The following is a 22,612-nucleotide window of genomic DNA, read 5'->3' on the forward strand; positions in this document are numbered from 1 at the left end:
TGTATGCTCATGTCATATACACAGATATACTACACTAATTCCTTATTAGAATTTTGTGTGTGCTTAAATTGATATTTTTAACAAACAACATTATTATTATTATCTTAATTAATATAAATAGAATTTTTTTTGTACAGTTGCTTATACATTAGTTTCTATAAATTTTAATCTTATCAACCAATACTTAGCAATAACACACAAATAATTAGAGAAGAAATGTTCTTAATGTAGAAATAGTTTTTTTTTTAAATTTAAAAATATCTTTATAAGGTTGTAATTGTAATACGTCTAATAAGGCCACATTTTCTATTTTGTTTTGAGACAGCTCTCGTTTAAAAGTAATTATATTGGAATAATTGATTTACATATTTAAAAATAAGGCATTTTTAAGCCTAAATTAAAGACAATTATCTTCTAATCCTCATTATGACATTTTAAACGTTAATAAACAAAATCTTGTTAGAAATAATCAAGAATGATTACAGATTTTCTAAACAATCTTATATAAAATTTTAAATAACAAAAACATATCATACCACAAACAAAGGTGACAACAGCTACTGTTCTGTTCATTTTAATTTCTCTTGTGACTTGCAGAGATGTAGTGGAGACAATATGATCATCCTCATTACTGTAGAAGTCAGCAGTGATGTCAATGCCATTGACTGACAGTTCCATCGCTACATTATGTTTCAAAGAAAAATGGTATGCATAAACTGTGAATAATTTGATTTTATTATAAATTTGTTTTAAATTTTAATTTAAAAAAATTAAAATGAACATATTTCTTTAAAGCCATTCTGTTAAATTTTAAATATCTTTTATTGTTATTATCAGTACTTAAAATAACACCAGTAGTGTTATATTTCTGAACCAAAATGCCACATAAAATGTTGCTTTAGTTGCTGTAATAACATAACTAAACAGCCAAACTTATTTGCCTAACTGCTAAAGATTGTGATGTTTGTGTTATCATTTTCACCAACAAATTTGGTCAACATTTTTTTTTATAATGCATCATACAAAAAGTAATGTTAACAATATAACGCTAATAACAAAACACAGTTGGCCAATTAAATACATCTAACGTTGAACTATTTAATTGCTTTGAATGCTTATAAACATACTTTTATTGGAGGTTGAAAGCAAAATTTGAACAGTTGTCTCATTTGATTCCTTAGCAGCAAAGCCAGTGAAAACAGTTGCATTGGTGAGTGTCCCATTGATATCTACTGTCCTCTCTGTCCTAGCCTATATATAAATGACAATTCATTTCAAGGTAGAGATCATCACAACATAAATCTTGGTATTTTTTTCTAACAAAATATAATGTTTTTGAAATATGTTTGGGTGCCTAACTTATGTTAGGGAAAGTAAAGGCAGCCGGGCATAATCTTTTTATTTATTCCTAACAAAATGTAATTTATTTGAAAAATGGTTGGGTGCCTAACTCATATAAGGGAAAGTAAAGGCAGCTGGGCATAGTGCTGACCGCACTATTCTTTCATAGGCTGAGGCTACTTAAACATGTGAACTTTACTTCACCTGCTCTATAGACTGTAAAGTTTGAAAGGATAGGCCCTACTTAACTATTTCTTTCTCTTGTTAAAAAATTGTTGGTGGTTTTTAGTTTATTATTAATTGTTTTTCCTTCCAATTTCTATCACCGCTTGTGAGTTAATTTACAGTTAAAAATACTGTCTATATTTTTATTTGGTTTATCAATAGCACAATGCTGTGCATTCTATCATAAATTCCAAATAAATGTAATGAAAAATATAATTAATATAAAAGTATTAGGTCTGCATTTAAAAATAGTAAATTTTACCTCTTATCATTTTAACAAATCTTCTATTATAGAAATGGACTTACACTTTATTACAATGATAGGTTGGCATTTATACACATAGTGATATTAGTTATTAGTTTTGTGTATTTAATAAATACTGATATTATTTAATAAATACTGATCAGACTGGTGCTATACAACAGTGAGAATGCTGACTGTAAGAAATGTATTTCTACCTGCAGTGTAAAATTTTCACTGGGTATTTCCATCAGGTGGTACTCTCCCCATCCATTCATAGCATAGGTTACACCATCCAGTGTTGTGATGGATGGGTCACCCAATGCAGATACTGTAATTTTTCAAAATTTTAAAATTAAGTATTTAAACACAGAAAACAATTATCAGTTCTTCTTTTTCTTCACCATTATTTCTAAGGTTGGAAGGGATTTCTTACAAAACTATTAAGTATTACATGTAAATTTATTAAGTGCCATGCAGTCCATTGACTACAATTTTAGCTTTTTAGATCTGCGTCAATAGCATTTGTTTAACTGAGAACAAACTACAAGACAGCAGTTGTTTGATTTTGGAGTTTTCTCTCTTAGACGGGTTGCTTCCTCTTCCCATGGGTTTAAGCTGTCGACTTTTCAAGCATCAGTTAATAAAAGAGTTCTAAATAACTAAAATGTATGCGGTATTATTTTCTTTTAGTTTCCTTTAATCAACAAAAATCTAATACAAAGTAAAAAGAATGCAATACAATTTTAAATTCAGTAAAGCAGTTCAAAGTATTTTAAAATTCTGCTGTATAATTCACCATTTACTATAGAATTATTTTAAAAAATATAACAAAAAGTCAAATAAAGTTTAGAATAAAAAATGCACTCACTGGGGACCCACTCTACAAAGAAAGAGCAGCCTTTGTCTGAGAAAATATGATAGAACCAGTCACAATATTTGGTCTTGCTGGAATTTTTACAGCACCTGTCCTTTGCTTGCAGATTCTCCCAGAGTTCAAGATTTTCACTATAAATTTGGGACCAAGGATCACTGGTTAATATGTGGCCTGATTCAGGAGAAGGGGGTATGTATGTGGCCTCTTGCTGGAGCTTTAGATAAGTTTTCCACTCAAAGTTCTCTGGTTCTGTCACTTTATAGCAGCATAGCTGTATGATTTATAAATATTTAGACAAGCATCATCTTTTTGATTTTTCAACTATGTTATATATTTTTAAACATTATTAAAAATGTGATTTATAAACTTTGTAAAAAATATATTTTTATTATAATTTTAAAAGAATATAATTTAAGGTTTTGAACTAACTAAAATGTAATTTTTAAATGCTTTATTTAACTCAAATGTAGTACTATGTTTCTAGAAAGAAAGAACATCAAACTAAATGAGTCTCATTTAACAGAGAATGTAAGCAACAATAGTCAAATATGTTCACAGTTAGTTTAAATTATTATTTCCCTTCAATTTTAATTTTATTTAAAACATCAGGAAGTGTTTTTATATATAATATTTATATACATCTTATACAATAATTACCATGTTTACTGTTTGTTTAAATTATTATTTCCCTTCAATTTATAATTATATTAAAATAACAGGAGGTTTTGTTATACATAATATTCATATACTTCTTATACAATAATTACCATGTTTACTGTGTGTTTAAATTACTATTTCTCTTTAGTTTAACAGGAATAATAGGAATTGTTGTTATATATAATATTCATATACATCTCATACAATAATTATCATGTTTACTGTGTGTTTAAATTACTATTTCTGTTCAATTTAACAGGAGTTGTTTTTATATATAATATTCATATACATCTTATAAACTAATTACCATGTTCATATTATTTTGTGACAACAGCCTCCTTTTAGCCACTTCACTGATGACGTAGCAATGAATGTCCTTATTATCTCCTCTTTTCTCATAGAGCCGCCACTGATGTCCAAGCCTCTGTACAGTACATGGACATTTATACAGCTTGTCTTTTTTGTATTGGAACACAGGGTCGGAGAGAAGGTAGGCTTTTGTGTAGATGTATTGGTTACATTTGGTATCACTGTTTGACACCTCGCCAATTTTGACAGTGTTGACTCCATTATAACCTGAAATAGTGATCAATTGCATTATGGTGATGTAAACTATTTAATAGAAAAATATGTTTTATGTATCATACACTTGATGAATGTATTTTTATGTTCAGGCAAAAATATCACTGAAATAAATGATGTTGTCTATATTTAAATTTAAAATGTTAAAACACCAATTTTTAAAATAATTTTTTAAAATCAATTTGCTTTTTTCCAGTAAAACAAACAGTTGAAAGTTAAAATATTATATAACTATAATGTAACTAATATTCTAATAACAGTGTTTCTTATGGTTTTTCCTTTCCATTTATTTTTGACTGCAGTTTGCAAAAAAAAAAAATTTAAGTGAAAAATTATCAACAACCACTAAAGTACCAGTACCAGTATTTCCAGGGATTTTGTCCAAGCTAGTCACAATTTCAGTGTCCAAATCATCAAAAACTTTTTTATTGTTACTAGCCCCTATGCTAATAGGTCTCCCTTTTTGGTAGTTCCAATTCATCTTTTCTTGTTGGTAAATGAAGATGGCGTACGAAGTCTCAAAGTCTGTTTTGGTATTTTATATTTCAATAGACAAGATTAAAAAGTAAAACATTTCTTAATAGGCAGTGAAAAATACATTAAAAGTATAATTGATTTAGTAATTAATGAAAAAGTAAAACGTATTTTATAAATATCCATATAAAAATTTAAAACAAAAGTTGAAATAATATATATATAATGCTTTACCTAGGAATGTATCTCTTCCATTTTTGTTAACTGTTTCCCATCCACTGACATAAATTGCTTGAATGGTATTTGTTTTGTTTTCCTGGTGTGTTAAGTAAATACATTGTTTAAATTATTTTTAATAATTAAAACACAGCTAACTGTGCAAATAATATCCTTATTTCTTTTTCCTTTAAAATCATATTAGTCACATTTCTTGCAAGGGGGAAAAATGGTAATGATTCACTTTGGCTTTTAAGCTGCTAATTTTACTTGTGTTTTTTAAGGCAGGTGAAATTACTACACTTTCGGCTTAAAATCTACAGCTCATGTTTTTCTTTTGTATAGTGATTGTAAATGCAATTGCAATTCACTTCATTTTGAACTGACAAATTTTATGTATGAACAAGAGGTCTAATAACTTCTCATTAGAAAAACTGAAATTTTAAAGCTAGAAATGTATGTGTAGTATGGTCTGTAGTTAACACAAGTGCAATGACTAGCCCACCTTAAAATGTGATTCTTAAGTAAAGGCATCTTGTTTGTAAATAAAGAGATGCATGTTTAAATCTGACATAATTAAAATGAAATAATAATTTCCCTTATCACAAATCCCAACCTAACAACAATAATTAATTGTTACATGTCATCCTGCTATGTGCCATATATGATGTTTACTATAATTTCAGCCTGTTTTTCTTTTTTGGATTTTCAACCATGAGCTTTACCCACCCAACCACACTAAACTCACTAATTTCCACAATCTTCTAAAATCATGCATCCAAAAATATCTCGGCAAATTAATATAAAGAAGGATATCATTATCACCTACACAACTCTCTAATTATAATTACAATCATTAAGACTATCCCAACACTAGTTTCCCCTTACCAAAAATCAATAATGTTGTCCCCTAAACTAACTTCCCATTACCAAGAATAATTAAGACTGTCCCTTATACTAAGTTTTTTCCTTACAAACAATCCATAAGGCTGTCCACAACCCTAATTTCCCCTTACCATAAACATATAAGTCTGTATCTTTTTACTTATTTCCCTTTACCAATTAAGACTGTCCCTGAACTAACTTCTCTTTACCAACAATCCATAAGACTGTCCCTTATACTAATTTCCACTTACCAAAAATCCAAAAGGCTGAACATTCTCCCATGTTATCACCAACACCTTGGTGACACCAAACCCATACAGAGAATAGAATTCCATTATATCTTTAGTGGCTCTCTCCAGGACAGTGTTCCTCTGGGGGGATCCCTTTTCATCAGGTTCCCACAACAGGCTTCCACTTTTTTCATAGACATGATAGTAAGTTTTCCCTTTTTTAAATAATATCAATACATGTAATTTGAATCAGAAAACTTTTTTTAAGTATGCAGTTAACAATGACAAACACGTTTATAGAAAGTAAATAGAATGTTTTATGTTTTATTCTTACATATCCAGCTTTAAAAATTAAAATCTTAAACTAAGGCAATGGTTAACAGTCCAAAGCTTTCCAAGCAGTTCAATTCATTACTTAGAAAAAAAATATATTTAATGGAACATCTTTAAACCTTTTGTGGTATCCATATCTGCCCAGTATGGTGCTACTAAATTTTGCCCTTGTTGATTTGCCAAATCAAGATCAGAAAATCCACTGATCTTCATGGGCTTTGATCCAAAACCAAAAACACCATTTGACATCACCTAAAAAGAAACAGTTATCAATAGTTTAGCTTTCTTTTCAAGTTTTAGTCTACATGCAATACAGGCTAGACCAGGGGTCTCCAAACTACGGCCCGCGGGCCGCACCCGGCCCGCGAGGTCCTCTCATCCGGCCCGCGTAGATCTTTTTGTCCATGGAAAAAATGTTTGTTGGTGATGGCTGAGGAACTTTGCTAAGAAAAATCACATGTCTGGAAGAAACTGGCCCCCGAACTGAAATTTGATAGTTAAGGTGGCCCTCGGACTGAAAAGTTTGGAGACCCCTGGGCTAGACAAATATTTATAAATTCTGATACTATATTGTGACTAAATATATAGAAAGTGTGAATTAGAATAAAATCAAAATCTACATTGATTAATTGACTTAGCAAAACTATTTATATATACCTTAGGTGGTCTATAATGAAGGCTACAAATGTAGAAGAATAAACTTACATAAGCCGCAGGTTGTGCATTACCACTGAATGGTGCTGCTGACTCAAAGTAGATTGGTTCACTGATTAGGTAGGACTGAAGATCTGTGGCACTGTTGTTGAGTAAAGAATCCTTGGCCATTTCTCCATAGGGATAGTAAGGAACTAGAGTTCAAATCAAAACATTATTAAATATTATTGAAATGAATTTCTCATTTTTCAGACAACATTAATTTTCAAAATATATTAATAGAACTTGTTGGAGTATTTAAAATATATATAGTGTTAAATGGAATTTTTTAAAAATTTAAATTTAATTATTATTTAGTTTTAATTAATTACTAATTTATTGTAAATACAGTAGTTTTTCTTTCAATACTAAAGTAGGCTGATATAGGTGTAAGGGGCTGGGGAGTTATTTAATTATTATTTTATTACAAAAAGGTAAGTGTCACTTTTTGTGTTCCTTTGAGGATTATTGTGGTTTTTAGTTAAGTAGTCCGCTATTATGGCGCTGATATGATTTTGATTTTACAATGGTTTGTAGCCTGGTTATTGTGTCTTGTTTATATTTTAATGTTATTATTTATGCAAACTTTGTTTTGGATTGTTGCTCCACTTTGCTTTATGTCCTGAATGTTAGTTATTGTTGGATTAGGGACTATTTTCTTTTGCGTAGAATTGTTTTTTTTGTTCGTGAATGTGGTGTGTGGACAGGGAGGGACATTCAGCGGTAATGTCGAGGCCTGTGTGTTGAAGTGTTTCTGTATCACATTTATGTGGTGTATGGTAAAGTAGAGCTATCTTTATACTGTTTTATTATGGTTTCCTTTTAATGGTTTTCTTATTTTATATACGAAGTGACTACGTACTATTTAGTCACTTCGACTTTGAGAAATCTCAATGGTTGATGTATCTAGACCACGTGGTAGTATGGTGGTCTGGGTTTAGATTTTAGTCATGGATCTAGAGAATCTAGAATCTATCTCTAGATTTTACTTACATATTTTATGAGAACCTCTTGTTGAGGCTGATTATTGTGTGCCTTGAACTAGTAGTTTTATGCTCAGTGACCTGATATTTACGTTTAAGTGTGTTCTTTGTACTACTTTCATTTGAAAGTTCATTTTGTATAATATCCATTTTATTTTCAATTGTGTCAACTTAGTGCCTTGTGTATAACTTTTTTTGTAAAGTAATTAATTTATTTGTTTTCCTTTTTCTAGGACGTAGTCCGAAATTGGGTGTTTGGTTTTGTTTGGTTTTGTTTGGTTCTGTTTTATTGCAAATAGTGTTTGTCCTGTTGTGTTGGATATAAATTATTTTTTCTGTTTTGCGTCAGTAGTTTTTATCTATTCTTCTTTTTTTGTGATTTTCCTTTGGTTCCATATTTTTGGTAAATAAATTTTATTATATTGTTAAAGTTTTTGTTTTATTTTTTAGTAGTTTAATTATTTAGACTAAGGTTAGGTTGTTAACCAGTCTGGGTTTAGCCGGGCTTGCACTAACCGGACAGTAGTTAGTTAGATAAGCCTAGTAGGGTAGATTTTAGGTATCCCCCCTAGCAGGGCTTACATAGGTTAAAGATATTTTTAAATCTATACAAATATAAAAATATCAGATACAGGTAAAAAAAATCAATGATCTCATACTTATAAAACAAGTAGGCTATAATTTATAATTGACTAGAAGACGTAGGCCTAGATATGACAATGGTATAAAAGCCTTACCAACACAGTACTGCTGTGTGCTGTTATCAAGTACTAAGCCCTCAGGACAGGTGCAAACCTCCACACCAACACTTTTAATGTAGCAACCATGGGAACATTTTTTGATGACACACTCCTTGCTTGCTACAATCAATCAAGGCAGGGTATATGGTAAAAAAAATGTAATCAGCAGTAAATTTAATCAAGCAGAGTTTGCTACCCTCCCTTCTCAAAATGTATAAATGCTTTTATTTAGCCTTTTACAATACATTTAAATGTATTTTGGAATTTTTGTTAAAAAAATATGATGTTATCATCTTAGTGTCAAATCTATTTGTAATATACGCTCAATATTTTATTTTTAATTTAAAAAGTTTTTTTTTAATAAATACTGTTAATTATCATGTCATGTTTGCCTGTCGTCCCTACTAGGACATAGGCTGCTGTTAATACAAATAAATATTTGTTGTTTGTCTGTTATTCATGTTAGATGTCTTTTATGAATTATTAAATGAAACAACTAAAAGATAATTTTAAAGATAACTATTATGTTAAAACTTTTTAGATTTGTACTTAAGTATGCATGTAGATATTGCAGTAAAATATCTTTGAAATTACCTTCACATGTCTGAGTTGCTTTTTTCATCACATACCCAAGGTGACAGACACAGCTATAGCTACCAACTGTATTGGAACAGTTAGAGTTCGGAGGGCAATACTTGTTGTTTGTACCAAGACATTCGTTGACATCAAGTGAACAGTCACTGCCGGTCCAACCCTGTTTACAGACACACATGCCGCTGATGTTGTCGCAATACTGCGAGTTCTCTTTTACACATCTGCACTTAGTGTCACATAAACTGGTCCCGTAATAGAAACTGGGACATACTTAAAAAATAAAGATAAACGTATTAATAAATTTTGTTTTTCGTAAGTCTATAATGAAGTAATTAAGAAAACACTTATAAATTGTATTTCATAATACATAAAATATATAAGGATTTATAATATATATATGAATGGGCTATATATGCCATAAATGAATGTACATGTATAGTTTCTTATATATACTTATTGAGAATAACAATGAACATTCATTGTCTTTTATACCATGCGAAATATAGGTCCCAGTAAAATATCCATGGAAATCATAATATGTGTACTCATTTTTATAAACAATAGTCATTTTATTCTTTCTGGTTCGAAGTATATCTGGAATGGTTTGACAGTATCTTCCTATTAGTCTGCCAGTTGTGTTTCCATCATAGACTTCAAAATAAGCAGATGTGCATTTGGCATCAGAATATATTCGGTAACTAGATATCCTGTAAGTTGAGTGCAAAATTAAAGACATGATAAGTTTTGAGTAAATTTCACTTGCACATCATTCCTATTTCACACGAATGTTAAATGTTATAAGGTAGTTAAATCAATTTCATATAAAAAATAAAAACTAATGTTTTTTATAATAATTTTTGTTTTTATAAAATACGCAACATATCACTAATTTTTTCGTCTTGCATTTTACAGTAATTTATATTTTGTCCACAGAAAATCTTAATCTATAGCCTACCTAAATGTCTTAAATGATGTTGTGAATGTAAATTGATTGCAATAGGCCTAAGTATTTTAAATTTAAATATCATTTTTAAATAAGTAGGCCCATAATAGTTTAATGTGCACAAGCAATAATTTTTTTTTTTTTCAAATTAGACTGAGCAACTGACAAAAAAAATGTTTAAATATGAATAGGCCCAGTAAAGATAATTTTAATAATTTTCTTTAGAGATCTTGCCTGAGAGAGACAACCTGCTTGGTGTCTACAGTAATATCCCAGATGCAGTTCGCATTTCTAAACTGCTGGTAAGTAGGATTAGGGCTAGTTATAGTACCCGTTGAATTCGTTAATTTGAAAGCACAGCCTGAAAAAAATTGTTAATTTGTATCTTAATATTCATTACCTGGGTAGCTAACAATGTAAAACACAATAGTCTAATCTTATCAATGAAATATTACATTTGATCATTCGTGATTATTGTTTAACGTCTGGAAAAACTCATGTGAATTTTTTTTTCATAAAAAACGTTTTAATAACAAGCTTTTATGTACTACTGCACTAAAAAGTAGGACATAAATTATAGACTACTATTTAAATAACTATAAAGAAAAGCGTGGGTCACTTTAGTGTCTATTGGATACCTTTACTAATATTTAGGAAGAGATCCACGCTTTTTTATAGTTATTTAAATAGTAGTCTATAATTTGTTTTCTACTTTTTAGTGCATTAGTACATAAAGGTTGTTATTTAAACATTTTTTATGAATTTTTTTAGTACTGCACATTTTTTTTAATTTTCAATAGAGTTTCATGACTAAAAACCATTGCGCAGCTATTGAACGTGACGACGCGATTTTGCCGTGATGACGCGTGTGGATAGACATGTCGAAATTGTAATTAATTAATAAAAAATTAATTCGGCATCTAATTAAGTCAAATTTAATGTCACGATGCATTGTCTTCATGTTTTGACCCACGTTCCAAATATGAACCGTATCTGTTAAGTAGAAGTGCCTGCAATTTCGCTCCGGCGTTTCGATCTAGACTGATGAGGAAGTGAGTTAAATACAAGCATGTAAAAAGAGTTACCAATGTGATTTTTAGTATTTGAATGCGTAAAGTTCCCCGTCCAAGACTGACGGCATATATAGGGCAAATCTTCTTCTTCTTCGTTTTTAATTTTTAGTGTTTGAACTCGAGACTTTTTCGAACTTATCAACCATGAGCTTTTGCCGACTCGACTACGCCTGGTTATGTGTCATTGAGGCCATTGTCTTCAATTTCAGCTTGCTTTTCTTTTTGAATTTGCTTCCAAAGCCTTTGTCAACCAAGAACAAACTACAAGGCAGCAGTTGTTTGATTTTGGAGTTGTCTCTCTATGGGGCAAATGAAGTAGCCTACAGTTCACCTGTTTCTGCGACCTCGGCATTTGAAGGGATAGTGTGGTCAGCACTATGCCCAGCCAACTCTACTTTCCATAACGTGAGTTAGGTACCCATCAGAGTTGGGTGGACTCAGGGACGGTCTACTGACATGAACCCGGATTCAAACTCAAGACATACGGGTTAGCAGTCTATCTCATTTAAATGTGTACCATAATGCGTATAATAAGAGACAGATAATCGTTGCGAGAAGGGGTTAGCTTACAATACTTTATGGTAGAGTTGTAAACTAATCTGAAAATAAGCCTTACTATTAAAAAATACATAACAAATAGACCAACTTTCTTCTGGTTAAATAAATTGTAGAAACAAAAATAAATAAACTGCTTTCTTTTTTAAACAGATTGTCGTATCTAGATCTATATATAGAGTTTACGTTACTCCATGTTTTGTATATCTTTTTCTTAGAGTTATCTGTATTATAATTGTAGCCTAACTAGCCATCCCAGCCAGGTCCTGCACTGGCCTCCGTGAAAAACATATCTTTGAAGGACCGTGACTTATGTGTTTATTAAGAAGTATATACCCGGCATTTCCCGGGTTTAGGAAATACATTTCTTTTCCATATAGCCCGTTGCAACTATAAACTTTTGAAAAAAATATCACATAACACATAACCCTAAACCTAACTCTAAACTAAACCCTAACCAAAAACAACCAAAAACCCAAACGTAACACAAACGCAAATAGGCCTACATACATACAGAGACACAGAGTCCATTTTATCTTCATACATTAGAAAGAGTAGTATTGCTGAAGGTTAAAAGACGCTGGATGAATAATATAATCATAATGTAAAATTTAAAAAAAAAACATCTTTACCAAGCTGTGGACAGCTTCCGTTTTTAGATTCATAGTAGCCATATCTATAGTCGCAGTCACATTTGTATCCGCCATATGTATTTGTGCAAGTTGTATTTTCGGGGCAAGTGTAGGTCCCACGGAAACATTCGTCGACATCAGCATTACAGTCTGAACCCTCAAATGTTGGTTTGCAGTTACAATAGCCTTGCCTTGTGTTACAGCTGAGGCTGTTGTTGCGGACACAGGAACATTGCCGTAAACAATCGGGTCCATATCTAAAGTTTTTGCAGTCTGTGGAAACATATTGCAATATGTAAACTGACAACGCTATTTATATTTCATTTGTCTTTTTAACTGAAACTCAAGTTATTGTGTTTCCATTAAACAAAGTACAACTTCCTGTTACTATCGATCTTTTAAACAAGCACATACAATCAAATACTTTATCATTAATTTAATTTTGCCCACCTAACTTAAACGGCATTCTAGTTATCGTGTTTACAGACATACACAGAGACAATTTTTTTTTAAATTCGACTCAGTAATATGCATGACTTTTTGTCAAAATTTCTTCCTCTGTACTCGGTTTACGGGAAAGTAAAATGCTGTTGTTGGTTCCCAAAAAAATGCGCAAACGGAAAACTACGCAACGGAAAATGCGCAAATGCCATCTAATTATACTTATGCACTTCAATTTTGTCATATTTCATGGAAAAGTGTCTTATTATGTTACTATGTACATGTGGTAGTTTTTTTACCGTTGAGCATCTTTCCTGTCACCGAAAAAATGTATACAAACTTATGTCGGTCGAAAAAATGAAAAATCAACCGGGTGCCGCAATGAGCCGCTACGCCTATGTAGAGATTAAACATATTGAAAATGGGTCTGACTTTTAGCTAAGTGTCACAAATGACATATCATCTAGTCAACACTTATAAACATACCGACACACGTATTGCCGTCATCATCTACTTCCTTGCCGATAGGGCAGTAACATATCGCTGTCAGTTGACGAGTGGTAATGGGCGTGATGCTAACACACACATGAGAACAATTTCTTGTCGAAGTCGCAGTGCAAACTGCATTTGCCATCACTGTAAACAGAGTTTATATTTTTTTTAAATGCATAAAAAACGTTTTGATATTCGCTATTATGTAATACTGCTCCAATAAGGAGAAAATAAATGTTTTTTCTTTAAATATATAAAGATACACTACTATTTAAATAATTATATAGAAAAACGTGATCAGTTGGATAACTTTACTAGTATTTAGGAAGAGACTTACGCTTTTCTTTATAGTTATTTAAATAATAGTTTAAAATTATATATTTAATGAAAATCAGTTATTTTCTCCTTTTTAGTGAATTATTACAAAAAAGCTTGTAATTAAAACGTTTTCAGAGAACGCAATAGAATGTATAGACAAAGTATATACTTTAACCAATCTCCCCCCCCCCCCCCCACACACACAGATATTGAAATCGGACCCCAACCGGAAAGTTTATTCCCCCCCCCTTTCCGTAAAGATTCAAGAGAAAAAATCTGAAAGAAACACTGGTCGGTGTACATAAAGTTTTTAAAACGTTCAACTCGACCTACCGACGCATGCACCGTTAACCATCTGCATGCCTTCCTTGCATTCACACCGGAAACTGCCTGGCGTGTTGATGCAGTTTGAGTAGTCTGGGCACGCCAACGGGTCGTTGCACTCGTCTATGTCTTGAGAACAGTATGTAGATGACCATCCCGGCTTACAGTTACACGCCCCCGTAGTGCTGACACAGGACTGTGTGTTAGATTTAACACAGGAACACGGCGTCGAGCAGTTGAAATCATAGTAGTCTTCTGGGCAGTCTGAAATTATTTTTAAAATTCTTTTAGAGTGGGGAAAACTTTTAGATACAACATAATTCCGGCGTGACTAGAGACACACAGTAGCATAATAAAACACTTAACCACGAAATATGACGAAATAAAAGTGTATTAGTATAATTATTGTATTTGCAGTTTTTCGTTGCGCAGTTTTCTTTTACACATAACCTCATGTGAAATGTGTATAATTCTACGATCTTCAATTGTCTTTCTCTTCTTTTTTGTTTTAACTATATTGTTGGAAGTGTTTCCATCCAACACAATTATGTATTACGTGTCAACTTTTTATGCGCCATTTAGGCCGTTGACTCCTACTGGGGTTCGATCTCGATGGTGAATAATGACAAAATAGACCATGATTTTCAGGAACAGCACATTAAAGACAGCGTTAAAAAAATAAAATTAAAAAAAAAAAACTGTGAAAAGGGTTTTTGTAAGAGATAGATAAACAGAAAGAAAAAAATACTTTACAAAGATATCAGAATACATAAAATCTTACGACTATTTCGCCTGTATGCTTTGCCTTTAAAAAAGAAAAGTAAAATATAATATACCGTGCACCAAATATTTTGCTAAAAATGTAGGTGAATTCCGGTTGTATGATCCCTTCTGTAGTCTAATAGACACTTCTGTGCTAGTTGTTCTGATCACACGACTCCAAGAGTCATAGTACACAACGTTGTCAAAGAGTACTGAGTTCGAGCCACTTCCAGAGTAAAACTGGATAGAATCAGAATCATACCAGTACGCCGTCCAGCTTAGAAGTCTGAAAATAAAGTGCTGCTTAAATCATCCTTATATATACATACATGTATAAACATACATGTATATATATATATATATATATATATATATATATATATATATATATATATATTAGCGTTCCCATCCCCGTGCGTTGCCGTGGTCTCAGTAGAAAGTCCGACGCAATATTTTAAGAGAATTTCATCAATGTGTTGCCTATCCTAATTCTTAGACATGTGACCATGTTACCTATCTCAAGTGCACACGGTTACGGTGCCGCAGTGGCTGTTTTCTAAAAATGAGTTACGTAAATGTAAACACTACCTGCGCTTGGAGTATATTTTTCGGTGCACTGGTTTACTACACTAGCACCCAGCACGCCTCTTGAAAGCTAATCACTCACAGAAATATCACCGTTAATCACTCACCGCCTAGCTCTCAGGGACGTATACAGGTGCTCTTGGGAGCGTCAGATTACACTACCGCAGGGACGTCGCGTACCACCACTGGCTTGTTTCAGTAGTCGAATGTCGTGTGCCACCGTGTCAATATTGTAGGTTTTCTTTAAAACGAACGCAGGCGCCATATTGCACCCTGTTTTGATTTAGTTAACAACTATAATGCCCCATCTTTTCCGTAGTCTATCGCACTGTTTAAAACGAGCCTAGGCGTCATAGCGCTCACGGAAAAGCTTCGTGTCACGCAATCGTAATGTATTGTCTCGGGAGTATTCTCATCGATTACCCAAAGTTTCATGGCAATTGGACGAACGGTGTCAAACCGCATCTGACTTCTATTTTTATATACTGTATTTAGCGAAATATCGCGCCCTCCTGGGGTGCCGCCCATGTGAAATTAAAAAAAGATTTTTGTGCAGAAACCTCGCATGGAGTTTTCTTATCAACTCCCTAACGTCTCATGGCGATCGGAAGAACGGTGTTGAACCTCAATCGATTTTTATTTTTATGTACCGTATATAGAGAAGAATCGAAACCCGCCCTGGAGTAATCTTATCAACTGCTCAAAGTTTAATGGCTATCGGATGAAAGGTGTAGTAATTCAAAAAAGGACAAACTCACGCTTATACTTTCACTTTTATATAAATAGTTAACAGATTTTATAAACTACACTTAGACATACTGAATGGAGATGACTTTTCCAGGAGTCCCCTTAATTGTCCAATTACAAAGCTGAATGGAAGTGTGTGCTTCTAAGTAGCGACCCGAGTCAATCTGCCCAGATTCATTGTTGAAAACCTCTCCACAGTCTGAAGTAGATAACAATTAGTGTTTGAAGTATGCAAACGTGGATTATTAAAAAAAACACAACGAGAAATTATTAGTCAAACACAATGAGAAGAGTGGTTTTTTTTTCTTTTATTTGATGTTCAATCAATATTAAAATTTTTAACTAAAGTATGTTTTTTGTTTGTGTGTCACATGCATAAGTATATGTATATGTATATCCATATGTATGTGTACATGCATGTGTATTTGTATGTGTTTGCGTATGTGTCTGTGTGCATGTGCATCTGTATATTTAGGCCTATATGTTTAATTCATAGTATAACCATATGAAAAAGCATTCATTAATTAAAACAAAACAATTACCTCCACACAGGGTTGTGTTGATGACACGATATCCCGGCACACAAAGACACTCATAGGATCCAACCAAATTCCTACAGATGCTATGGTCATGCGTGCATGGGGACTTTGAGAAGCCGCATTCGTTGACGTCTTCAGAGCAGGTAGGCGAGGTCCACTCCGGCTTACAGTTACACAAGCCGTTCACCTTGTTGCAATATTCTGTGTTGGCTGTGTTACACGTACAGCTGTACCGACAGTCCTCGCCGTAGGTCCAATCAGAGCAATCTAGATATAAAGTCATCTAATTACTTCTCTATATCAGTCAGGGCAATCTAGATATAAAGTCGTCTAATTACTTCTCTATATCAGTCAGGGCAATCTAGATAATTACTTCTCTTTACACTAAGACAATACATACTTAACTTGCTTAGAATATGCTTCGAGATAAGTAAACACAAGTCCTCTGATTAATTATCTATACAATATGGCTATACATATTGAACTTAATTAGTATATGCTTCGAGGTAATTAAACAAGTTATGTGTCTGCTAATGCGTGTGGGAAGGCGTGGTCAAATAGTAGAGCGTTTGGTATAGAGTTCGGATCTCGATTCGGACATGTGACTGGAGTGTTCCTGCGTGTACTCATCTTTAATAGTCACCTGAGTTACGTTGGGGAAAGTGAACGCCACTGAGCATTGTGCTGAACATACCGTACTCATCATTTACCGAGTTTCAAGAAAAATGAACTCTACTTACTCTTATCAGTGGATCACTAGGTCTAAACACGAACTTTATTTTATTATTACTCCTACTCTTAGGCTAAGCATATGGAACTTGTTTTTTTTCCATCGAGATAAGGAAACCCTTTTGAAGTTATGTGTGTATATGTGTATAAGGGAACGTGTGTATGTGTGTGTGTTGGCGTGTGTGTATCATTATGTGTATGTTAGCGTATGTGCATTGAGTGGAACAGAGTGGTCTAGCGGTATAGAATCCGGGTTGAAGTCAGTAGACCGTCCCTGAGTCCACCCAACTCTAATGAGTACCTAACTCACGTTAGGGAAAGTAAAAGGCGGCTGGGCATAGTGCTGACCACAATATCTCTTCATATGCCGAGGTCACAGAAACAAGTGAACTCTACTTCACTTGCCACATAGACCGTCAGGTTTGAAAAGGAAACTTTACTGTTTATTAATTTTGTTTGAGTATGTCAATATATTTATATCTAATTCAAGTAGTCATTCGTGTAGACGTCAGTAATGAATTTATCTTCCATACAGCAAGTTAATTAGCATCCATCCCCCTCTAAGTTTAATCCCCATATGCAATAAAGAACTTGACACACTTGTACATGTCTCCTGTGTTACCGAGTCCAATTTCATGCCTTTAGGACATGAACACTGTTCTACAGGAGGTAGAGCCGAAGTCAGCCCACACCCGTGTGAGCAGATTTTAGTTTTACAGTTGCTTTGCCTGCACATTACCATTGGTACTGAAACAGTAAAATATACAAAATATAGTTGTGAAATTATATATATATATATATATATATATATATATATATATATATATATATATATATATATATATATATATATATATATATATATATGCACATAAAGAAATACATACATACAAACATATACACACAGACATACCTACATACAAATACATACATACATACATACAAATACATACATACATACATACATACATACATACACACACACATACATACATACATACATACATACATACATACATACATACATACATACATACATACATACATACATACATACATACATACATACATACATACATACATACATACATACATACATACATACATACATACATACATACATACATACATACATACAAACATACATACATACATACATACATACATACATACATACATACATACATACATACATACATACATACATATGTACATACATACATATACATATAATTACACACACAGAGATACATACACACATATATACAAACACATACATACATACACACATGGGCCTACATACACACACAGGTACACACATATGCACATACATGCAAACACACATATACATATTATATATATATATATATATATATATATATATATATATATATATATATATATATATATGTTAAATAACTCATAATTTTCGATCGATTGATTGAAGCTCGATTAATCTAAGTATGAATATTGTCAACACTATTGTTCTTAGGTCTAAGTTCCACACTTCTGCGCCCACCACCACACACCCCCTCCACTCCCCCGACGCTCTCCGCTGTGTTGAATAAAATCATTAAGTGTAACTTGATCCCCCTCAATAAATGTAAAGTTGTACACACCTCGGCGAACGTTTAAGTGACACAGGCGTCGTGGGGGTACTCGTGGGACACATGAGTCACTCTACCGCACTTGGTTTCGTTTGATTTATTCAGCGATTGTAGTAAACGTTTACAACGTACGGTGTCAAAACATTGCAGGTGCCATTGTGTTTACTAAAGCACATCGGATCCTGAAAACCCCAGGGCGCAAGAGCACGCCCCTAAAGCAGTGTGATCGTTTATTCAAGCAGCAGCACTAACCGACTGTGCAGGACGCCAAAACGTGTGCTAAGGTAGACACAAAAGAGTGCGGGGCGCCCTACCACGTAGTACTATTGTGGAGCTATCTTTCCAATGCTTAGATACAATTACGCTAGAACCTTTCATCCGAGAGTAGCAATAACTAAATGAAAGACAGCTATACGACATTACCCCCCCCCCGGAAATCCCCCCCCCAGAGCAACTACCCCTTGTCAATTACCCCCCTCCCCCGGGTTATTACCCCCCCCCCTCTCAAGTTAGAATCCTAACTCTAACTAGAAGTCTATGCCTATATACTAAGTTTAATAATAACCTTAAGAAAAACACCAAAAGCTAAGCATCCACCTTAGTCTAAAACTTAACACAAAACCAAAACCAACGCTAGACACTGGTTTAAGCCTAAATCTAACCCTTACCCTAACCCTAGCCCTAAATCTAGCCCTAAACCTAGCCCTAACCCGAACTCTAGGGGGGTAATGTCCTACTGGGCGGGGGTTAATTGACAGGGGGTAATTACTCCGGGGGGGGGGGGGTAATGTCCTGGTGGTAATTGACGGGGGGGGGGGCGGGGAGAATGTCCTGTTTTCAGGCATTACGAGGAATTATACTGGCTTTTGATTTATGCAAAAAAAAACAGAAATTTGAATTCTTTTGAGATAGACGTTTTTTGACCGATACCATCGATATATATATATATATATATATATATATATATATATATATATATATATATATATATATATATATATATATATATTGATTTAACAATTATTTTAATCTTATAAATGATGTAAGCATATTTACCGTAACATTCTCCAGTTGTTTCGTTTTTCTCGAACCCAGGTTTACAGAGACACTCATAGCCAGTTTTTGTGTTATTGCAGGTTGAGTAAGGATCTTCACAGATATTTGGGTCGCTGCATTCGTTGAAATCCACTTCGCAGTTGCTTCCGGAAAATCCTGGTTTGCAGTAACACACCCCGTTCAAATTGTTACAGTACCTGGTGTTGTTCTGTACACACGTACATGCGTTCTCGCAATTGTCTGGACCGTAGGTGAAGCTTTTACATTCTGCAATGTAAAATTATTAATTGTATTTAGCAGTATTTGGAGGAGAACTTTTGCATTTAACTAAACAACCTCAAAGACAAAAGGTGGGTATTACGCTGCGGTACTTTGCGTTAACACTAATACGCTTTCGTCAAAATGGAACACCCAAATCAGATGTTAAAGATGCTCTAAAATGGAGGAAAGTAATTTTTTTAGGTAAAAATTTATAGGAATTTCGACAGACAAAGCCGACTGTGGCGAGTTGCATAGCAATTCATTTTTAAGCTGCTTTTTTGCGATTCACCACACATTAGAGAATAGAAAATGACAAGGAAAGAAAATATTGGTGACATCGTATTTTAGAACTGATTCTGCATCATTTACCTGCCACACTGATCGGTTTTAAAAGCTCTAAATTTACAAAAGAATTGTATAATAAACATTTTTTGTTCCTTTTTTAAAATTTAAAATTTTGGCAACTAACAAGAGTAAATGATGAAATTAATTTTCACTTAGAGGTCGTCCATAAATGACGTCACACTCGTAGGGGGGAGGGGGGTCCGTAATTTTGTGACGGTGTGTGATGAAGGGGAGTTCAGATGGTGTGACGTCACACTTTTGCATTAAAAAAATCAATGTTAGAAAACGTGTTTTAGCCGTTATTTCGCATTTATGAAAACAGGTTAAATCAATTGTAATAGGAATTGATTAAAACACTTTATGTTGACAGAGTTCTGACAAGATTTTGGAAAAATATCGATGTTTCAAGAAAAATTCAACAGCAATTTTTTAGGGGAGTTGTAGGCTGAAGTGGGGGGTCTTTGTTTACTATTTTCAAAAGACACCGAAATCCTAAAGGCTTATTTAAGTAAACAATAAGTTCGATTTCTATAGAAATAAAGCCATACTTTAATTATCTTCAATAATTTTACAAACAAACCATCAAATAAAATGCTTCCAAACTCCAGCTGGGAAGCGAAAAAGGGGAAGTCATTTGTTGACGTGGACTAGAGAGATGGAAGAAAGGTGTTGACCACAGGCAAAATCTGGAATCGGTGTTTCTTCCAGACTTTTTTTCTCCGGGGTGGCGCTTAAAATTTTCGTGGGTAATGGATTACTAAAATTTCCGGGGATGGGGGAGGGGTGGACATTGATAAAAGTAAATATTTTTTATGTAAATTCCATTTCGAGATGCCGGGAAGAAATTCAGTCTGGCATTAACTCAATTGGCTAGACCAGCACAGGAAGGCGTTGTGGGATTTTGTTTTTGCATCATGCTCAATGTAGAACCAAGATGAGTAATAGTAACTAGTAAAATACCATGGGCTCTGTAGGTAGCGCTGAATCCTGCTAGCACTCTTGAAGAATCCGATTTGAACTCTATGAACATCTTGTTCCCAGTGGATCTGGCTAAGAAGCTGTTGATTTTGTTGCTGTCCATAAAACCACAGTATGTCCCGATAGGCGTCGTTATTGCACTCGGCCCGTCGTAGATCTTAACATAATCGTAGCAGGAAGCTTCGGTATCAAAGCTCGCAAACCTAAAAATGTAAAACATAAGGAGCTAGTGTATAATAATTAAGATTGTTAAGACGGGTTTTCTAAAAGAGTATCCTTGAGGCATATCTCCGAGATGGTTCTTAGATAAAGTCGCAAAAGGAAAAGTGCGTAACCGACTAATGTGCCAACAGAAGAATGCGCTATACAAACTATAATATTAATATACTTTAATGTTGTCATATTTCGTGAAGAAATGTTTAATTATCCAAAAATGTACATGTACTCATTAATTACTAATTGCTATAAATTTTCGATTTAGAGAAAATAAATTCCATTGCGCACTTTTTGTGCTCAATTTTCTACCCGAAAAAACATTGCCTGGAAGAAACCCTTTACATAATATATATTTTTAATACGTGTAACTTTAATATTAGCTTCACAAATTTGGGCAGATCTGCTTAGTATTTTAAGTCATCTCCATAAAGAAAATAAACGTATACTAGAAGGCAGGTATTACCTAAGGTCTATGATTTGATTGGCTGCTACAGTGATAGTCCAAGAACAGCTGGCGTCGTTAGGGTAAGGTTCCGGGTAGTTGGGTGTGGTTATTGATCCAGCTTGGTCAGTTAGGGTTTGGACGCAACCTAAGATAGAGTTAGAGTAAATTTGTATTAGCCGTATCTGCTAGGTGTTGCACCAGCTTTAAATAGCCACGTCTAATTTTAAATGTTAACACACACACGCACACGCATATATATATATATATATATATATATATATATATATATATATATATATATATATATATATATATATATATATATATATATATATATATATATATATAGGCCTATATATATAGGCCTATATATATATATATATATATATATATATATATATATATATATATATATATATATATATATAGATAGATAGATAGATAGTGTTTTTATTTCAAGTTCTTTCCTTTCCGCAAAAACAACATGCACTCC

General features: G+C 33.3%; 1 protein-coding gene across 1 annotated transcript in view; it reads right to left on the reverse strand.

Annotated features, from left to right (window-relative positions):
• The window catches only part of LOC131938174 (uncharacterized), a 41,062-nt gene that overhangs the window by 18,337 nt on the left and 113 nt on the right, over nucleotides 1-22,612 (reverse strand). Inside the window, exons 2-25 of the mRNA XM_059296087.1 lie at nucleotides 22,138-22,264; nucleotides 21,441-21,661; nucleotides 19,875-20,141; nucleotides 17,812-17,958; nucleotides 16,486-16,749; nucleotides 16,016-16,142; nucleotides 14,686-14,897; nucleotides 13,859-14,113; nucleotides 13,202-13,351; nucleotides 12,275-12,547; nucleotides 10,249-10,375; nucleotides 9,564-9,778; nucleotides 9,072-9,341; nucleotides 8,475-8,597; nucleotides 6,767-6,909; nucleotides 6,181-6,313; nucleotides 5,750-5,943; nucleotides 4,632-4,713; nucleotides 4,278-4,448; nucleotides 3,649-3,917; nucleotides 2,679-2,955; nucleotides 2,026-2,138; nucleotides 1,128-1,251; nucleotides 537-680 (exon numbers count right to left, since the gene is read on the reverse strand). Of these exons, the coding sequence (XP_059152070.1) occupies nucleotides 537-680; nucleotides 1,128-1,251; nucleotides 2,026-2,138; nucleotides 2,679-2,955; nucleotides 3,649-3,917; nucleotides 4,278-4,448; nucleotides 4,632-4,713; nucleotides 5,750-5,943; nucleotides 6,181-6,313; nucleotides 6,767-6,909; nucleotides 8,475-8,597; nucleotides 9,072-9,341; nucleotides 9,564-9,778; nucleotides 10,249-10,375; nucleotides 12,275-12,547; nucleotides 13,202-13,351; nucleotides 13,859-14,113; nucleotides 14,686-14,897; nucleotides 16,016-16,142; nucleotides 16,486-16,749; nucleotides 17,812-17,958; nucleotides 19,875-20,141; nucleotides 21,441-21,661; nucleotides 22,138-22,264 (4,428 nt within the window). The remainder of the gene's footprint in view (nucleotides 1-536; nucleotides 681-1,127; nucleotides 1,252-2,025; nucleotides 2,139-2,678; nucleotides 2,956-3,648; nucleotides 3,918-4,277; nucleotides 4,449-4,631; nucleotides 4,714-5,749; nucleotides 5,944-6,180; nucleotides 6,314-6,766; nucleotides 6,910-8,474; nucleotides 8,598-9,071; nucleotides 9,342-9,563; nucleotides 9,779-10,248; nucleotides 10,376-12,274; nucleotides 12,548-13,201; nucleotides 13,352-13,858; nucleotides 14,114-14,685; nucleotides 14,898-16,015; nucleotides 16,143-16,485; nucleotides 16,750-17,811; nucleotides 17,959-19,874; nucleotides 20,142-21,440; nucleotides 21,662-22,137; nucleotides 22,265-22,612) is intronic.

Source organism: Physella acuta, unplaced genomic scaffold (genome assembly GCF_028476545.2).
Source record: "Physella acuta isolate Inbredline_101_S28 unplaced genomic scaffold, ASM2847654v3 ptg000236l, whole genome shotgun sequence".
In the NCBI taxonomy this organism is placed as follows: Eukaryota; Metazoa; Mollusca; class Gastropoda; family Physidae; genus Physella; species Physella acuta.